Source organism: Tenebrio molitor, chromosome 6 (assembly GCF_963966145.1).
Source record: "Tenebrio molitor chromosome 6, icTenMoli1.1, whole genome shotgun sequence".
Classification (NCBI taxonomy): Eukaryota; Metazoa; Arthropoda; class Insecta; order Coleoptera; family Tenebrionidae; genus Tenebrio; species Tenebrio molitor.
In genome coordinates this window covers 1,234,158-1,251,339 of record NC_091051.1, presented here as the reverse complement: position 1 = coordinate 1,251,339, position 17,182 = coordinate 1,234,158, and the positions used below count along the sequence as shown (strand labels likewise).

General features: G+C 36.1%; 1 protein-coding gene and 1 long non-coding RNA gene across 2 annotated transcripts; one reads left to right on the top strand and one right to left on the bottom strand.

Moving 5' to 3' along the window:
- Nucleotides 1-1,009: 1,009 nt before the first annotated feature.
- LOC138133685 (cytochrome b5-like) lies at nucleotides 1,010-2,845 on the bottom strand. Its single transcript, XM_069051623.1, has 4 exons — nucleotides 2,646-2,845; nucleotides 1,337-1,468; nucleotides 1,172-1,245; nucleotides 1,010-1,119 (listed from the first exon to the last, which is right to left on the bottom strand). Exons 1-4 carry the CDS (start codon nucleotides 2,766-2,768, stop codon nucleotides 1,080-1,082), a joined length of 369 nt encoding a protein of 122 aa, XP_068907724.1. The 5' UTR covers nucleotides 2,769-2,845; the 3' UTR covers nucleotides 1,010-1,079.
- A 7,924-nt stretch (nucleotides 2,846-10,769) lies between these two features.
- On the top strand, nucleotides 10,770-12,251 carry LOC138134160 (uncharacterized). The gene is made up of 2 exons (XR_011160656.1): nucleotides 10,770-11,247; nucleotides 11,309-12,251. It is a non-coding gene; the product is annotated as an uncharacterized lncRNA (long non-coding RNA).
- The last annotated feature ends 4,931 nt before the right edge of the window (nucleotides 12,252-17,182 follow it).

Genomic DNA, 17,182 nt, shown 5'->3' with positions numbered 1-17,182 from the left:
TTCTAATCAGTTCACTCAGTAAAGTTGGCAGGTTTTGTCGTTTTGCCAGGATATTTTTTCACTGAAAATAGAGATATCACGGTGACGGATTTAACTATATCGAATTTAAAAACCGGGTAGTGTTGGTTTAATTGTGACAAATCTGTGGCAAACAATCGTCTGCTTGCACTATTGATCAAGAAAGATGCAAATATATTTTACATGCTTGGTGGAGGCGCCGAAATTAAAAAAAATAAGATATCTCTACTGGGTGAGCTGGAAAATATCTAAAACTGGCGTTTTAAAGACTGAACTGTGACAAATCTAACCCAAAAACTGTACGAGTGTGTCTCTGATATTTATTAACTGAGAAAAGTGCAAATATATGTTTAACAGTAATGGTGGAGGCGCCGGGATTTTAAAGATTACCTATTGTTAAGTTGGGTCAAATCTAGGAACTCTGACAAACTGGGCAAATTCATCGCTCTAGTTTGTTTAAGAGCTATGGGCGTTTTTCGAAAATTTCAAAGCCAAGGAAAAGTGAGGGTTTTTTATTTTGCAACGTGCAACTGACTTTGACAAGTCGAGAAACATTTTTGACCTTCTCTTAAGCTGCCCTAGAAACTGAAAACTTGGGGAAACTGTAATTGCTTTTTATTTTAGCCCGCCCCAGCCGTTCGTTTCTTTCAAATCGCTTAATAAGAAACCAACCTCTTGTAGATGCTATTCATTTCGAGATGTTTATAAATACAATTTTTCATAAAAGCTGACAAACGTATTCATACTTCGAGAGTCTCTGGAATGAATTCGTAGCATTTTGCGCGAGCCTCGTCCGAAACAAAAACAGCTTGTTACTGGCTGGATAAACAGGTGCGCCAGTAAAATTCAAACCGCCGGCTTGTTCTCGCCCCCCGTCCGACAATCACCCCCTACCCTTGATTGAATAGAGCCACTCCTGAGCCCGTCTGTTTGCCGGCAAGATTGACTGGACGTGTTTGCATTCAATCCAATTCGAGTGGTTGACGCCTAATCGCTTCAGTAAAATATTTATTATTGTTTTAAACATCCACATTATCACAGATTTGATTAAATTTGCAAGTTCAATCGCACAAGCCGCAAGTCAAGTAGCTGCAGCAACTCCTGCAAAAAGAAACCTCATGCATAATCGACTCTTCGAACGAATTAATCTCACCTCCTGTTCTCCTTGTTCTTTGCTTGGGCCGCCGCGTCTCCGCTCTTCTTCTGCTGCTTCTGTTTCCGGTCCTCCTGCAAATTGGATTAGTGTCAGTTGGAGTTTTTAACAAGCGCAAAGTTTTCTTTTAATATTCATCGGCGGCTCGTTTAATTAGCGAATTACCTCTCGCAGTTCTCCGATTTTGTATTGTTTCATTTCTTTCTTGGCTTCGCTTGAATGGCCTGCGTCGTCGAAGGGTCTGGTGCACTCTTTCCCCGCCCATTCTATGATCAGCTCGTTGCCGCCGGGGTGCTCCTACACAAAAAAGGAGTCATATCGCAGACATCTTATCAGTCAAAAAATTCAAATTTACGAAAAATACTAATTCTGATAAGTGCATTACCTCGTCACTAATCTACGACGGCAGGATAATTCATTGTTAGGTGTGTTTTATAAGATTCGAACAACGTCAAGATGGCCGCCGAACACTTTAAAACATTTGTAACTTAAATAGTTCAAGAAACAACAGAGATATCGTTTCTAGTGATAATTGAATTTGGGGTTGGTATTGAAAGTAAATTTCAGTGTTAAATGTGATGTCATTTGAACCTGAATCCTTGTTTTGGATCAAAATAAACTATTAAGGGGGTAGATTATTATTGTAACAACATCTGGGAGACCATTTAAAATTTAATTTTCAATGAAATGACATTGCTTCGTCAATACCAACCCAATTCCATTAAAAAAAAAGTCACTAGATAATAATTTTATTTAAAAAAAAATAAATCAATGAAGCCGAAGTAGAAAAAATAGCATGTTACACTCGTTGTACAAGACATGTTCTCGAACGAGAAGGTTTAGAACACGACGAACGCATTGAGGAGTGTTTTAAAGGACTGTCTTGTGCAACTCGTATAACAATACTATTGTTGCAAATTATATGCTCTACAAAAAAGATTCTGTCCAATTTTGCTCTACCTGCCGTTCTTTTCCCCAGTTATACCTATTCTTTCTCTCTTAATGTAAGCACAATTATAATTTGGTTGGAGTATTTAAATTGTGGCAAAATTTATTGCGTAGTAAATTCCAGCGAGTCACGAAACAATACTGTGTCTGGGTCAATCACATACTGATAGAGTTATCACAATTTAAAACTGCTCCAAATTGAGACATGTCTGAAATGAGTCAACAAAAGAAATTTGTAGTCAGCGCTCAGCGCCATACTACAACGTTCTCTGTGATTTAATAATTTTTTTAAACACACTGTTTACCACTCCTGTTTCTTTGTAATCACACTCACACTGAATGACCTTGACCGGGTTTGCGTCATAACCTACCAAGAAATTCCCACTGGGAATTACTCTTCTTGTCAGGTCAGGCTTTCCCATTTCTTAACTTAACATGTACAGAGTGTGTCAAAAAAATAACAAAAATTTGTCCCAATTCTTTGACGCACCTATTTCAATCAATTTGTTTCCCCAGAAGAAATTACCTCTTCCTGTTGCAGATAGTCTGTGACATCGTAGACGCTATCCTTAACCACGATCCAGGTCCTGTTCCCGCCCTTGCCGTCATTCTTGGCGACTTCCTCCAGAGAGTAAAACTTGGTCTCCATCTTGCACCCACCACACGGCCACTTCTTCACTCGACTGCCCGCGACTTCTCCGCAGAGTGGAATTAGCAACGACTTATCTTATAGCTTTATACACGTGAAGCGCTTATCTTAAGAAATTCCCTCCTTATCGAGACAATTGTGTCGGCTTATCTCGACGTGATTTTGTACAGATCGCCGAACAAAACGAACAAGAATTGTCCCATATTTTGGTGCACTTGCACGATAATAACAAGATTACTCCGATTGTCGTCCGTTGTGATTTATTCAGTTTTCGGTCTGTAAAACAACGGAGAATCATTGCGAGGGATTTAAATTTGTTTGTCCGTTATTGTTAGGGTTTAAATTGCGAAAGTTTGTTTGAACACAACCGATTTCGAAGATAAACGAGTCTGTGTGTTCCGAACTTGGTTAAATAATGCGACGTTCAAAGCGGTTTTTTCCGCAGGGCGAAAAATTAACCGCGGGCTGGCGTAATGAGCGAGGAAATTGTCAAGAAAAATGAAGATTGAGAGGTAGATGATCCGATGTTGGCGGCGCTGCTAAGCGAGGCAGTCGTCTGGATAATCTGCAAGGGTTTCCACCTGATGCATCTTGTGTGGCCCTTTGTGGAACACGCCGCGTCTGACAGGTGTAGAGCTCACTTGTGCAGATTTCGGGGGCGGGTTGGAGAATTGTTTGTTACGGTGTCCAGAACTGACACACTTTGCGTCTTGATGGTATTGTTCACGTTCGTGCCACTCGTCTCACACACTCAAAAGGAGGGATGTAAGATTTCAACAGAAAAGAGAACGAGGGAAATGAAACAAAGATGACAAACCGAAGGTAGAGTAATTAGGTATGATTGAGATAAACGAAGGAAATAAAAACGAACGTGAAGGAAAACCGCCAAGGTGGTAAGAATGGTAAAAAACAGATGGTGAGACTTGGGGAAATAAAAAATTTCTAAGAAAGATGTAAAAGAAACAAGAGAATGAAATGGAAAGTAAAAACGGAACATAAGTTTTGCATAAATTAATTTTTAGGCACTCTCAAGCGGACGAAAAGTAATTCTTTTTCGGACGCTGACCGTGGCGCCACAAAACCGACAAAACCAATAATTTCTAGTTTTGTTGGTAAGCTGATAACAAATACTATAACAAAATTGTTAATACGGATTAATAAATTTATCTATTTGAAAAAGGTAGATACAAAATAAATTTGTAATTTTTCCTAGTGATGTCTTTTGCTTTGTAATTTGTGCGGTCGTCTAAAAAATTTAATGTGCACCTCTGCCAAAAAGTGCCTTTTGTCCTCGCCTGATTCGAGGCCTCGGCTGCGCCTCGGTCAGAAAACTCCGACTCCCACGAAAAAGATGTACTTTTTGACCTTCATACACAAATAACTATATTTGTCTGTTAGTGTTTGTTCGTATTCCTTTCTTTTATTAGATTCCATTACATTTTTTAAATGTTTCTATCTCTGCATATCGCAATAACTTTCATTCTTTTCCATTTTCATTTTTTACTTTTCTTACCCCCTTTCACAGTTTTTTCCATTAATCATTTCGCTCTTTAGTTATTGTTTCGTAGCTTTTTGAATATATTGGAATTATTGGATTTGAAGGAAAAGCAAATTCTCAGTTCATATTTTTTAATTAGAAAAAAAGAGGAGCGGCTAAATGTAATATGGTGGAAAATGAATGAAATCGTGTAGGCCAAAGAAAACAAAAAACAAAATACAATCAAGCTATTAATGGAATCTCAAACAAAGAGAAGAAAAAGTAGGAATAACAGTGGCAACGTGTTTTGTATTTATTTTATTTTTTTGTAAATGTTATTTCTCTTCCTTCGATCAAGTTCTATTTTCCTTGCTTAAAACTTCTTCATTCTTTTACTTGTCGGATGTTTATTTACTTTATTCAAAACTTAAGTGAACGAAAAAACAACAGAAAACTACGAGAAACAAGTAAAGAAGAAAGAATGAAGCAAAACAATAGGAAAGTTATATGGAAAAAAGAAGAAATTTATTTCACGAGTGATTGAAAATTGCAACCCACAATACATTTGGAACGCTAACGTGGATGTTTAAAATATCGTATTGTTTAAAAGTGAAATTATGAATCCATGATAGCAAAAAGAGACAAATAAAAACCAAAGTAGTATAACTTCCAATTCTGCTTTTTAACATATTTTACCTCTTTCAGTTCTTTTTTAATCGAAAATATTTTGTCTTTCTCCTTTCTTCCACATCTTCTTGTAGTTCTTTGTTTTTCATTTCTTCTCATATCTCTAAATTTCAATTTGTATTCATTGCACTGGATTTATTTATCCTTTTTTATTGCTGCTTTGAATATTTTTGAATTGTGACGTTGGAAAAAAAAGTTTTCAACTTTTAAATAATACGTTTATTATTTACGAAACTATAGATACATTATGCTAGTCATAAATTACACCCGTAACTTATAAGTCATTTGTGATTTATCATAAGTCACAGATCTTAAAAATTTTGTTTAAGTAGATCGTAGATAAAACGTCGTATTTTAACTCGTGAATAATGCCTATAATCCACTCTGGTGCTTAAAACACTCGCCTGCGGCTCGTTTTTTAACTTCACCCTCGTGGATTATGATAAGCATTATTAGCTCGTCAAATAATATACTATTTTCTGATCACTTGAAATAGAGTTGATCGCAATTATTTTGTACACCGAGTGTAAATTGTTGAAATTTGGATTTTGAGAGGTTGTAACGTTTTTTCATTAATTTATTCTCCGGACCAGTGTTATCTCTCCAAATGACTTTTTGTTGTACAAATTACCACTTCAGCGGAATAGTATTTATGTAGGTGCGTCATTTAATTTAGCCTGTGTTAATGAAAGGATTCTTTACTTAATTACGTGGACACCTAAATATGAAACAAAAAATGCCCGACGAAAATCAAATTTGAAACGAGACAAGACACAAAAGGGAGTGCGAGTCGAATTTAAATTAAACGAGGAAAGCGGAGTTCTTTATTTAGCGAGTTAATCCTGTCCAGGACGACTGGATAATATCCAATAATGCGGATGTCGCGGCGTTATCGCCGACAGAGCTAATTAAAACCGCGAATTAAATATGTTAATTGGGGCCCTCCATAAACTCTAATTATTTGTAATAATACGGAATCGAGTATCTATAAATATAAAGTTATCGGGGTGTCGCACCATTTGCCAATCAATTATCGCTGCAAACAAATCCAGGCCCGCACCGGCCCAAATCCCCGAAGCCACAGGTGTTTTTTCCTGTGCCATTATTACTCGATGATGATTCATCAAACATTCACTGACACCTCGTCCGATAACGGAAGGATTGAATTTCCCGGCCGGCTCTCCTCCTGAATAATGGATGGAGAAGGTTCGGACGCGACCAGCCAGCCCAATCCTGTCCCAGATCCATTTCGGAAAATGTTCCATTCGGAAAACCTCTTAATTCCGATCGTCTCCACATGCAGATTTATTCTCGACCGCACTCGGCAGTTTGCTCTGGTAATTGGTAGGAATAGCGCGGATCAGCGCGTCCATTATCACATGGAAAAATCGCCCTCGGCGGGGGCGGCTCGCGGACAATGCGGCCGCCGCGCCAGGCGGCGATCTTGTAATTAAGCGAGGCCAAGGTGAGCGCTGAATCAACAGTAATGGCCGCGTAATTAAAATGTTGCCGAATGATGAATTGCCCCGAAGATGGGTTTTTCATTTATTTTACAAGGGGTTCGGTTGACTTTGCGCTGGATATCTGGATATTTCGTCTGGAGCGGCGGACGAGGATTCTAACGCGGGATTTAATCGCCCTGAAGATGGAGGCAGTGCTGACGCAACCCACAAAAACGCGCTTTTCGTTTAACATTTTTGGAGGTGTGGGTTGGTACGTCTTGCTGGTATTGTTCACATTTATGCCACTTACTCGAATGTCACGGCCAAATGGAAAGTTTTGGCACTTGTATGCAAATGAAATGACGGTGAAAGAGAATAATGGCCAGAAGGGAATTAATGAAATAAATGAGAATCTTGCAAAATGAAAGTGAAACCGGAGTAGTAAATTTAAGTTGCGTTGTTTCATAAGAGTCATAATTCAAATACATATTGAGGAAAAGATAAAAACAGGATTCTGCAAGATCGAGAATGATGTACGAAATTAAGAAAAACTAAAGCGTTTGTAGATTCGGAGAGGAATAGAGGTGAAGGAAAACAAAGATATTAGAGAAAATGTCAAGAAAATGAGAAAAGAAATGTTTTGAATGAAGAATAAAAATGTAAAAAAACCAAAAAGTACTAGAAGGAAGAATTAAAAAAAAAAGATCACGGATCAGCTGTTTAAATCTAACCTCCCTTTTTGTGTTGTTTGTGTTTTTACTCTGCAAACTGACGAGTTCACAATCTTCTCTCTCTCTTCAACACCAACTTTGAGGTGAAATTTAAAAAAATATCAGATGAAGTCTGTTTTTTAATCAAAGAACCACGACCTGATTTAGGTTTGCAAAAATATTAAATTTAGGGAATTTAATGATATCAGTTGGCTATACCAGGCAACGGCTGTCATTTTTAATGTCCTTGAAAGTACGTAAACTAGCATTTAAAATTCGAACGCGTTATTAAAAATGCCTCGCAAAGTGAGACATTTATTAAACTCTCAAATTAGTTGCTATTAGTTGTTATTAACTTTATTAACATGCTACGCTACTAATATCTCTACGTAACCTCAATTTTTATATGATGAGATTTTTCACGCTAGGTCAAAAATGTACAATGTTGCCAGCTCTATTTTGGGTGTAAATTGCGGTGTTTTTTGATAAAAAAAACAAACTGTAATTTGTCCACTTGTACTATTGAGAGCATAAAAAGTGGGACATCAAATTTCTGTCAGTTTTGAAAAATTCGATGTAGTTCAATACGAATTCAAGCTTTATTGTCATTTTTTTTGACACTATTCTAGCTGACAGTTTAAAAATTTATTTTATATTCCTATTTTCCTTTTCCAAATGCCCTCTTTTTTTGATGAAAGTAGATTTTGATTCGGACTTTGCATTAAATAAATATTCACTACATGCTTACTTACACTCATTCCCTACAACCTACAATGACAACGTCAATCAATTTAAAATAGGGTTAGAATCAGATAAGGGTTATTTCATATTAAAAGTCAAGATAATGACGTTGATGTCCCACTTTTTTTGCCCGCAATAGTACTTTCTTCTTTCATTTGTAATATTTTCTGGATTCTGCATTTTATACAAATAAAATGTCAAAAAATTTTCGTGTTTATATTAAACAATCTGGTTACTATGGTCTATGGTGGCATGGTAATTAAAATTTAAAGTTCACTCTTTTCGAGAAATATTTGCTCTGATCAGATTAATCATACATAATAAGAGATTAGAATATGTTTTTTGGAATTTTAACAAAAAAAATGTTTGTAGTAACACCTATCTAAAACATTTTTGTAACAAAAATAACTATTATTTCATTCTGGTGGATTAATCACCAGACAAACCCTAAGATAAAAACTGAATTTTGATTACGTTATCAGTAATATACAACCGGTCGAATCTGACGTCTGTTTTTACAAAATGTAACCAGACTAAACAAATATACCGATTTAAATGATTACAATTCGTTGCGGCCATCTTCTATGGTCGACAGCGTGGAAGTTTGGCAACGTCTCGTTCAGAGCCCCGACGCACGAAAATTTGTTCCTTTCTTCTCCTGTCGAATTCACTTGTGTTGTTCTTCCGATTCACCATTTTTCCATTATGCCGAAACTGTTCATTTTTAAAACCATTTCTTTAAACACTTGCGATTTGCGTCGTCGACGGCTGTTTCACGAGGTCAAGCAGCGTTGCCAAATCTATTTGACGTAAATGTCAACCCCAGTCAAATCATTTATAATTCTTACTCTTGAATAACTTAATATCACAGATCCAATCCACAACGTAACTAAATGAAAATAAATGTTTTGTTACGTGAATATAATATTTTTGTAATCTGAAAGTATTTGGATTACAGCGGGCGAATTACTTTTAAGAAATCAGATTCGTAACTTTGGCATTTGAATTATTTATTCACAACATTTGCCTAATTGCCCAATAAATAAATTATTACACTTTTAGCACTTTAGAGCACTTTGTACGATTGGATTGAGCTTTACCAGAAGAAATCAATTTTTTCTCTCTTGACGCCACAAGCCAAATTATTTTATTATAATGCAAAACTCGTCTATAATAAATGACATCACTGCAGCAACAAATTAAACGCATCCATGCGCTTTATCAAAAATTTTATTACATATTTAGATCAAACAATTACATCGATTTGTAATGAAACAAATACTTCACAGAACATCACGAACAATTATTAATGAATGGCATTACAAGATTGCAGAAAAACTTGTTTTGTCTGGGGCTCTTCCTTTGTAGCAACCCTCTTAGAGCAAAAACTTTTGCAAAATATGTGACATCGCCCGTCGACAAAGCGGAACGTGCGACCGCCTAAAGCGCTGACCCCGGTTGACCACTTCATCCCTTCGAGAGAAGAATTTGAAAGCAACACAGGATGGACTCTATCGACCTCTGCGGGACACTAATAGCTAAATCAACTCCAGCCCATAAATATTACAAGTTACGCTTTTTTTTTGCGTGGGAAAAACTTGTCGCAATCGCGGAGCAATTACAGAATTCTTATCAGTTTGACGTGCGATCATGCTCGCGTCGGGTGTCGAAAAATGCTTTTGGAGTGATCGTGGGAGGAGGCACAATCCGAGTTTGGGAGAGATATTTCCGATGAGAAGGGTCGTGAATGAGTCAATTTTTATTACTGATTCAGCAATAAAGTAAAGACCACATGTCGAATAACCAGTCGGTGTGATAAAAGGCGAAAATAAATTTGGAAAATGTGTGTGACGTCATCGATAATCGGTGCGACGTCACAGGTGATCGCGTCGGAAGAGTTGTCCCTCCTTATCGGACAATTTCCGAATTTGTTTATCCAATCGATGATTGCTTTTATTTTCCTTCCATATGTATCGTTTAACTTTACGACTCGCTTTTATCTTATCCATTACCTAATGACGTTAAGGATCAATAAAGCGGCTATTACTGGTACCGCCAACGACAAGTTAACCGACGAGAAAAAACGAGAAAGTGTCATCAACATCGCATAAACGCCACTTTAATCAGTGTAAAATCGAGCGCAATTCGTCAAGAATTAATCCGGGCCCGGATCCGCTAACTACCCGCGACGCCCGGAAAAATCCGCTAAGTGAATCACGCCGCGAATTACCAACCGGAGCGCGTCAACCGCCGCTTAACCGCTGTCATTTCGCGGCGCGTTTAAAGCGACGCTCAATCCTGACAGGATAACGCTGCACTCGCAGGATAATAACCACCAGACCAAAACTAGAACCGCGGTTCTAATTGAAACCTCCGATACGTCCCGATCGCGATTCGTTCGGAGAAACGTTCAATGCGACGTTGTTATTTCGTAAAAACTTTTCATAATAATAACGACAACGCAATTAAGCACTCGACAAATGTTTGCTCGCGAAGAAATTGTTTCGGTAGTTCAAAGCGAGCCGCTTTTAATAATACTTCCGTTCGGTGGAGTATGCGGAAAGCAGGATCGTTCGGGATTTTGATAAAATGCAGTTGAGAGTTACGTGACGGAACGCATTATCTTATGCATAAGTTGCTTTATTTTGTTAAGTGGATTTGTGGCGGCGGCGTGCCGGGGGCGGAGTTTGCGAATAAATCCTGCGTTAAATAATCACGTTGTCGACTTCAATCAGTTCACGAGTTAAACGGTTGATTACGAACGACGACTGGGACGGTTTTGAGGGGCGGCGGAATTGTACAGGGCGGACGTAGAGAAAAGGGAGTTGGAGGAATGGCAGCAAAGCTAAAAAAGAGTGTGTGCTTAAGACCGCACGACAGAACTGAAAAATTCTATGATGCTCGTTACTGATTTTAAGTAATATGTGTACCCATATACCTATACCCCCTGTCCGTTCTCAAACTCGAACATAGGCAATTAACATTGAATTGAACGTTTTTGCTGATTCCTGCTCGCCAATTGAACTTACAGGTAAGGTAATGGTATCAATAGAAAGATAAAATTATTGCGCTTGAAATGATACCAGTAATAAGATTAAAGGTGCTATTTTTATTTTAATATGCTAATTTAAAACTTGGCGATTTTTAAATATGACATGCCATGATTTTCAAATTTGACAGCATTTGTCAAAAAAATTGAAATTTGTTGGTTTAAGTCAAGCGAAAAATGAATTGTTACTCCAATGAAGAACGAATTTTTATGGTAAAAACCTTTTACAGTGGCGTTAGTTTGCGGAGAGTTAGAGATTTGTTTGCCGTAAAGTTTCATACCAGACCTATACCTTCTGTTAGTACTATTCACAAATTTGTACAAAAATTTGAAAGATGTGCAAATATTTCTTTAGAATCAGAAGCTAGGGGTGGTAAGTAATAATATTTTGTATTGGTAAGAGAAAATATTCAAAAACAATAATTATATCCCAGGAAATAGACAAATAGTTGACCGCACAGAAGAACGTGTTTTGGCGATGGTAAATTTGGACCCAACATCCAGTTTAAGGCAAATTTCCCTTGAAGTAGGTTTATGCAAATCGCGGATACAGACTATCCTCAGAAAATATAAATATCATCCCTACAAGGCACAGTGCCACCAAGAGATATTTGCTGTTGACGAAGAAAGTAGGAGTGCCTTCTGTTATGAAATGCAGGAGCGTGCTAACAATGATGGTCACTTTCTGTCGGCAATTTGCTTTACAGACGAATGCACTTTTACGTTAAATAACGAACCAAATGTTCAAAACACGCGATATTGGGCTCAGGAAAACCCTAGAGTTAATATTTCTACTCGAACTCAGTATCCTCAAAAAATTAATATCTGGACTGGGATTTTTAATAACAATATTATTGGTCCATTTGAAATAGAGGGAAATTTAAATTCAGCAACTTATTTAGATTTATTAGTAACTAAGGTAGGACCTGCATTGGAAGAAGTTGCAAGAGAAAATCAGGAAATCTGGTTCTAACAAGATGGCTGTCCCGCGCATTTCGGCCTAGGAGTTAGAAATTTTTTAAATGATTCATTTCCAAATTGTTGGATTGGTAGAGGTGGTGCTATAAATTGGCCAGCAAGATCTCCTGATTTAGCACCTTGCGACTTTTTCTTGTGGGGCCACCTTAAAAGCAAAATTTACAAAAGACGCCACCCAGATATTAATTCTTTGAGAGAAGCAATAACAGCCGAGTGCGCGTTAATTACTGAAAGGCAGTTGGCTAATGTAAGAAATGCTTTTTATAACAGATTGGGGTATTGCTTATTTCAAAACGGGGGGTTATTTGAATATTTATTGTAATTTTACCTTTTTCTTTAGTTTCTTTGCTTTTTTTTTTATTAAGAATTTTATAATAAAAACTGCTTTTAAAATGTTAATTACTTTATTATTATTAATTCTTTAATGTGTGATGTATAAAAATAATAGCATAATGCCTATAAACTGAATGCACAATGTTAATTGCCTATGTTCGACTTTGAGAATGGACACCCGGTATAATAAGGAGCAAGGCATAAATAATTAATATTATTTAATTCCAATGCTGTTTTTAAATAATCGTCAAAAATCTGTATTTTTCAATAGAAACTGCAAATACGTCCGCTTTTAGAGGTACACTCTAGTAAAATTTGTGAGGTTAGGTTTGGATGTTTAAGTTTTATTTTCTTGACGATGATATTGAACACAACACAAGTTTTCATAGCAATTCTCTGTATTATGATAATTTGTCCATTTTCCTCTTCACATTTTGCTACACAAATGTTTCCAATAGATGAATTGTTGAAGCCATATAATTGAGAATTATGTGTCATTCATCTGTAAACTTACAATATTTGTTGTGTCTTTATCGTTTATATTATATAAAACTGTACAGGGTATTTCACGAATGATAATGAGCCTGACGGAATAATAAATTCAACCCACAATACATTTTCAAAAAAAGCCGGACATTTTAATGACAGTAGCCAGCTTTTTTCGGAAATATAATGTGGGTTGCATTTTAAATTACGTCAGACTCATTATCACTCGTGAAATATCCTATATATACTCCTGTAGCTCTGCACTGACCACTGAGGTCAGTCAGGTCACAACACAACGTACAATGAAAATTTAAAATTGACAAGTGACGCACAGTTGATTGTTTTTCGCTCGCTCCGCTAAAAAACTCCACTCCCTTGATTTTAGCTTGCCGTGTCGTGCTGCGAACGATTTTACCGTGTCGCATGAAACTAATTCACTGCCCGGGAATAAAATGTATGTGGCGCGCCTAAAGAAGTTTTCACTTCAAAAATGTAAAAGTGGACAAAAAAAAAAAGAAATAAGATGCTGTTCATTAAGGAGGAATTAAGTGATACAGCAGGTTGAGGGATAAATTAGGAAAGAGGCGGGAATAGGGGAGAAAATTATTTGAAGAAGAAAGACATGTAGGAAGAGTATCTGAAATGTTAAAATGATGTGTGAAAGAATTTAAGTGGGAACTATAGGGCAAAGAGCGAGAGTAATAAACTTGAATAGAAATAAAAAACTGTAAAAATAATGAGAAAGAATAAAAAAGCAGAGTGGTTGAAAAGAAATGGAGGACGATACGAATGACCGAATAAAAAAATTAATTTTAAAATGCCAGAGCATAAGAACAGGCAACAAAATAAAAATAGAGAACTGCTTAGTCCTTTGAAAGTAATAAAAAAATAGAGTAGTATTCCCAGTAAGTATTCCCAGTGGCTGCTAACACAACATATAAAAATTGGGATGGAGCCGAGTCGAAGACCCGTCCTAGTAACTTACCCGACATCAATACCAATCTGAATTGACCCGAGATACCTACGGTTGGCTTAAAAAAAAAACGGAAACTGTCAGAAAAAGTTCTGTCAGATTTTATTAATTTTTTATAGTTTGAAACGGTCTTAAAAGCTACACTTATGTGTCAGAAAAATCTGTTATACAAATACTACTGTCAAACAGACACAAATTGACAAATTAAATTTCCAATTCACATTAGGTCGAATTTCATTTCCCATTTTTTTTGAAGCCAACTGTACCTTGTCCGTGTTAACCCACATAAGTCGTCTTCTAATTCTCGCAAATAGTAAATATCATTTTCAACATAAAAACACATGCCCTTTCAACTGGTAATGTCAAATTTCCATGTCACCTCATTATTAACTTTATAAGTCCGCCATATTGGAAAAATCCGCAAATGGTAAACATCGTTTCCGACATAAGTCAAATTTCCATGTTCCCTTATTATTTTTTCGACCTACCACCACCTTCTTCCACCCCCCGTGGTCCGATTGACACCAAAAGCTTTTCAACTCAAGAGACCATGGGTAAGTTTGTGTTGGTCAAATTTGAAAGCAATCGGTCAAAGCGTTTTTGAGTAATCGTGGGAGAACGAAAAGTGGGACAGACAGACGCACAGACAGACATCATTCTAAAATAGTCATTTACGAATCAAGTGCGGGAAGACGATGTTCCCGCATGAGCGCCTTTAATTAATGCGCGAATGAATGGAAGATGTCTTCACGCAAGTGGTTCGTACAATATTTTTTGTACGAAAATTAAATTAATTTTTTTTGTTTTAATACATTAAACATAAACGAACATAAAACCAAGTAGGCAGTGATCTTTGGTTATTGGAAACAATTGCTTCACTTGATATTTCAATTTTTGCAATAATTTGTGAATTTTATAGGAACAATTTTCAACGATTATAAATCTTTCCGTAATTTTTTAATGGAGGAAAACCCAGGGAAGTTGTATTTTATGAACTAAATTTTATTATTATCAAGACAGATTTTTTTTTGAATGCCTCAAAGGGCCAAATGATTTATAATAATTTTCAATCGATATCGATACCAAAGTGAACGATCACATCATTTAATTTATACGTAAACACGGTTCTCTTGTTTTGGCTTAATGGGAAGCCATGATTTATTTTTTTAACGTTGGATGCATTGTTTGATTTTCGTCACTAAACTGCCTGATATGCGGACCTATCAAAAACATAACATGTTGCTGTAAGACTGAAAACAATGCACTAGACATTGACGCTATTTATAACCTCAAACTTAGAAAAACAAATTTTAGAAAAACATACCCTAATTCAACAGACAGCTTTACTACCAAATTACATACAAAATTTCCATGGCCTCCCCGATTATGCCATTTAATGTTTAAGCAATATCATTTTCATTTTTGAAGTTTTTCACTTTAATTTGTTATGCCTAATTTTCGTAAAAAGAGAAGTTTTAATGAGTCACATGAGTTTCTTCCTTAACCATCTATTAAGAGTTCCAACTTTATTGATTACTTGGAAGTAGAGGTCAGATTTGATTAACAGATTTTTTGTATGCATTGGACGTAGTCTGTGCCAAATAAAAAATCTACCACCTGTTGGATTACAGTGATTTCAGTTGTCAGGTTGACTTTCTCAAACTTAAAGATTTTAATAAAAAAAAAAATAACTGAAGACAAAATAACCAAATGAGTTATAGTTAATTTGCGAAAAATTAATATATCACTGGCAACCACTGACATAATGATGATGTAACCTTACTCGCTTTTTCATTTTCCATTGAACAGCGTTGCCGGTTGTATTTTCAGTTAGAATGCTTTTTTTTCTGGTGCTTTTTTACTTTTGGCACATATTTCATACTACACTGTATGACAATAAACATTCAGATTTCAGTCTGCTGATCGATTCACTCTTTATGTCTATCATAAAAAAAAAACAAAGAATCAAATAATAAGATTATGAAATTTTAAATTTTTATGCAAAAACGCAACCAGTAAAATAGTAGAAAGATGAAAGAGACTGAAAAGAAAAACCTAAACATTGAATCAAAATGTTGGAAGTAAACCAGTAGCGAAAATAATAGGTGGAAGTAGCAACAATACTGCAACAGTTAGCGAAAGTAGATAAAAGAAAACGAAAAATATAACAATTCAAAAAGACAAACAGGTTATGTTAATAATACAGGATGAGCAACAATAACTGTTTCAGTTGGCAATAAAAAAATTTACATAAAATTTTCTAGACTGAATTGTACCCATTTCGGTTTGTTTTATTGACACTATTGACAGCTGGTATACATTTCATATTTAAACGTCTTGGTTTTTGTATTCTTTTATTAATAAAATGGTTTTCTCGTTAAAAGTCACCAAAAATCACCAGAATTTATTGCCAACTCAATCAGTAATTGTTGTTCACACGGTATTTAATGTGCATCAAGGTGAAAATTTTCTATAACAATAAAAAATAAACAATCAAAGAGAAAATATTCAAAGGTTGACATAAACCATAAAATGTAAGGAACGCGATTGGACAAACAAGGTTAACTATGACAAAAAATGATATTTCAAAGCTCTCGTGCTAAATTAGAACGTTTCCCGCAAGTGCGTGTCTGTAGGCTCTCATACATCGGCTTTGCAAGCGTTTACCCTCGTGTTAGTTTTCGTTAAATATTTAGTTACCGCATCTGATACAACATCCCTCTTATTGTTTCTAGAAGTTAACATAGCAACAAGGATGAGCTTTCCCCCGCTCTCGTATTTATGTACCTGACACAAGAGTCAAATTGGCTAAATGAACTTGCTGAAAGATTCCAACAATTTTATTGTGGATGATTCACCAAAGCTCCAACCATTTTTTAAAAATGTTTCCACTAATACACGCTTTCAATATTTGCCAATATTTCATAATAAATTAATTAAATCTGGTGAAACATGCACAATTGGAGCTTTGTCCGATTACAGAAATTTGTAACTGTGAAATTATATTTTGTTTGTGGGGGAAATTTTTGCGAAATTGTTCATTAACGCGGTCAACCGAGACAGTCCAATTGTTTTGATTGGAACATTGTTGACAGATGTGGCGTGTCATGGGTGCGTTGTTGGTTGCCTACTCAGAAAGTATTTCGACTAATTTCTTGATTCATTTAGTTCCAATAAAGATGCTAAATAATTCAAGATTCATTTTAATTTAGTGTATCAGACAATCCTGGAATATTTTTTTCATGGGTTGTCAATTATCGGAGTCTTTTTACACCAGTTGGTCATTAGTGTCAGAGCAAACAAAGTCGACGAAATGTCAATAAACATATTCAGTGACGTCACATTCGTGATTTTCCTAGTTGAAAACCCCCCGAAACCATGTTCCTTGTTCAGCACTTGTCCCAGAATCAACCCCGACTGGTGAATTGGCCAAATCAGGGTTAAAACTTTAATGGAGGGTGTGTGTTCTGCGGACAGGTGACGAACACCTCGCCCCAATAATTATTTCCGAGTAGAGGGATTTTTTTGGGGAAAAATC

Bases quoted from the DNA above. Each gene is read 5' to 3' on its own strand.
- LOC138133685 (XM_069051623.1), bottom strand. From the start codon at position 2,768: ATGGAGACCAAGTTTTACTCTCTGGAGGAAGTCGCCAAGAATGACGGC. The intron at 1,246-1,336 runs GTAATTCGCTAA...TCCAATTTGCAG, and splicing joins AAATCGGAGAACTGCGAGAG to GAGGACCGGAAACAGAAGCA. The intron at 1,120-1,171 runs GTGAGATTAATT...TTCTTTTTGCAG, and splicing joins AAGAACAAGGAGAACAGGAG to GAGTTGCTGCAGCTACTTGA.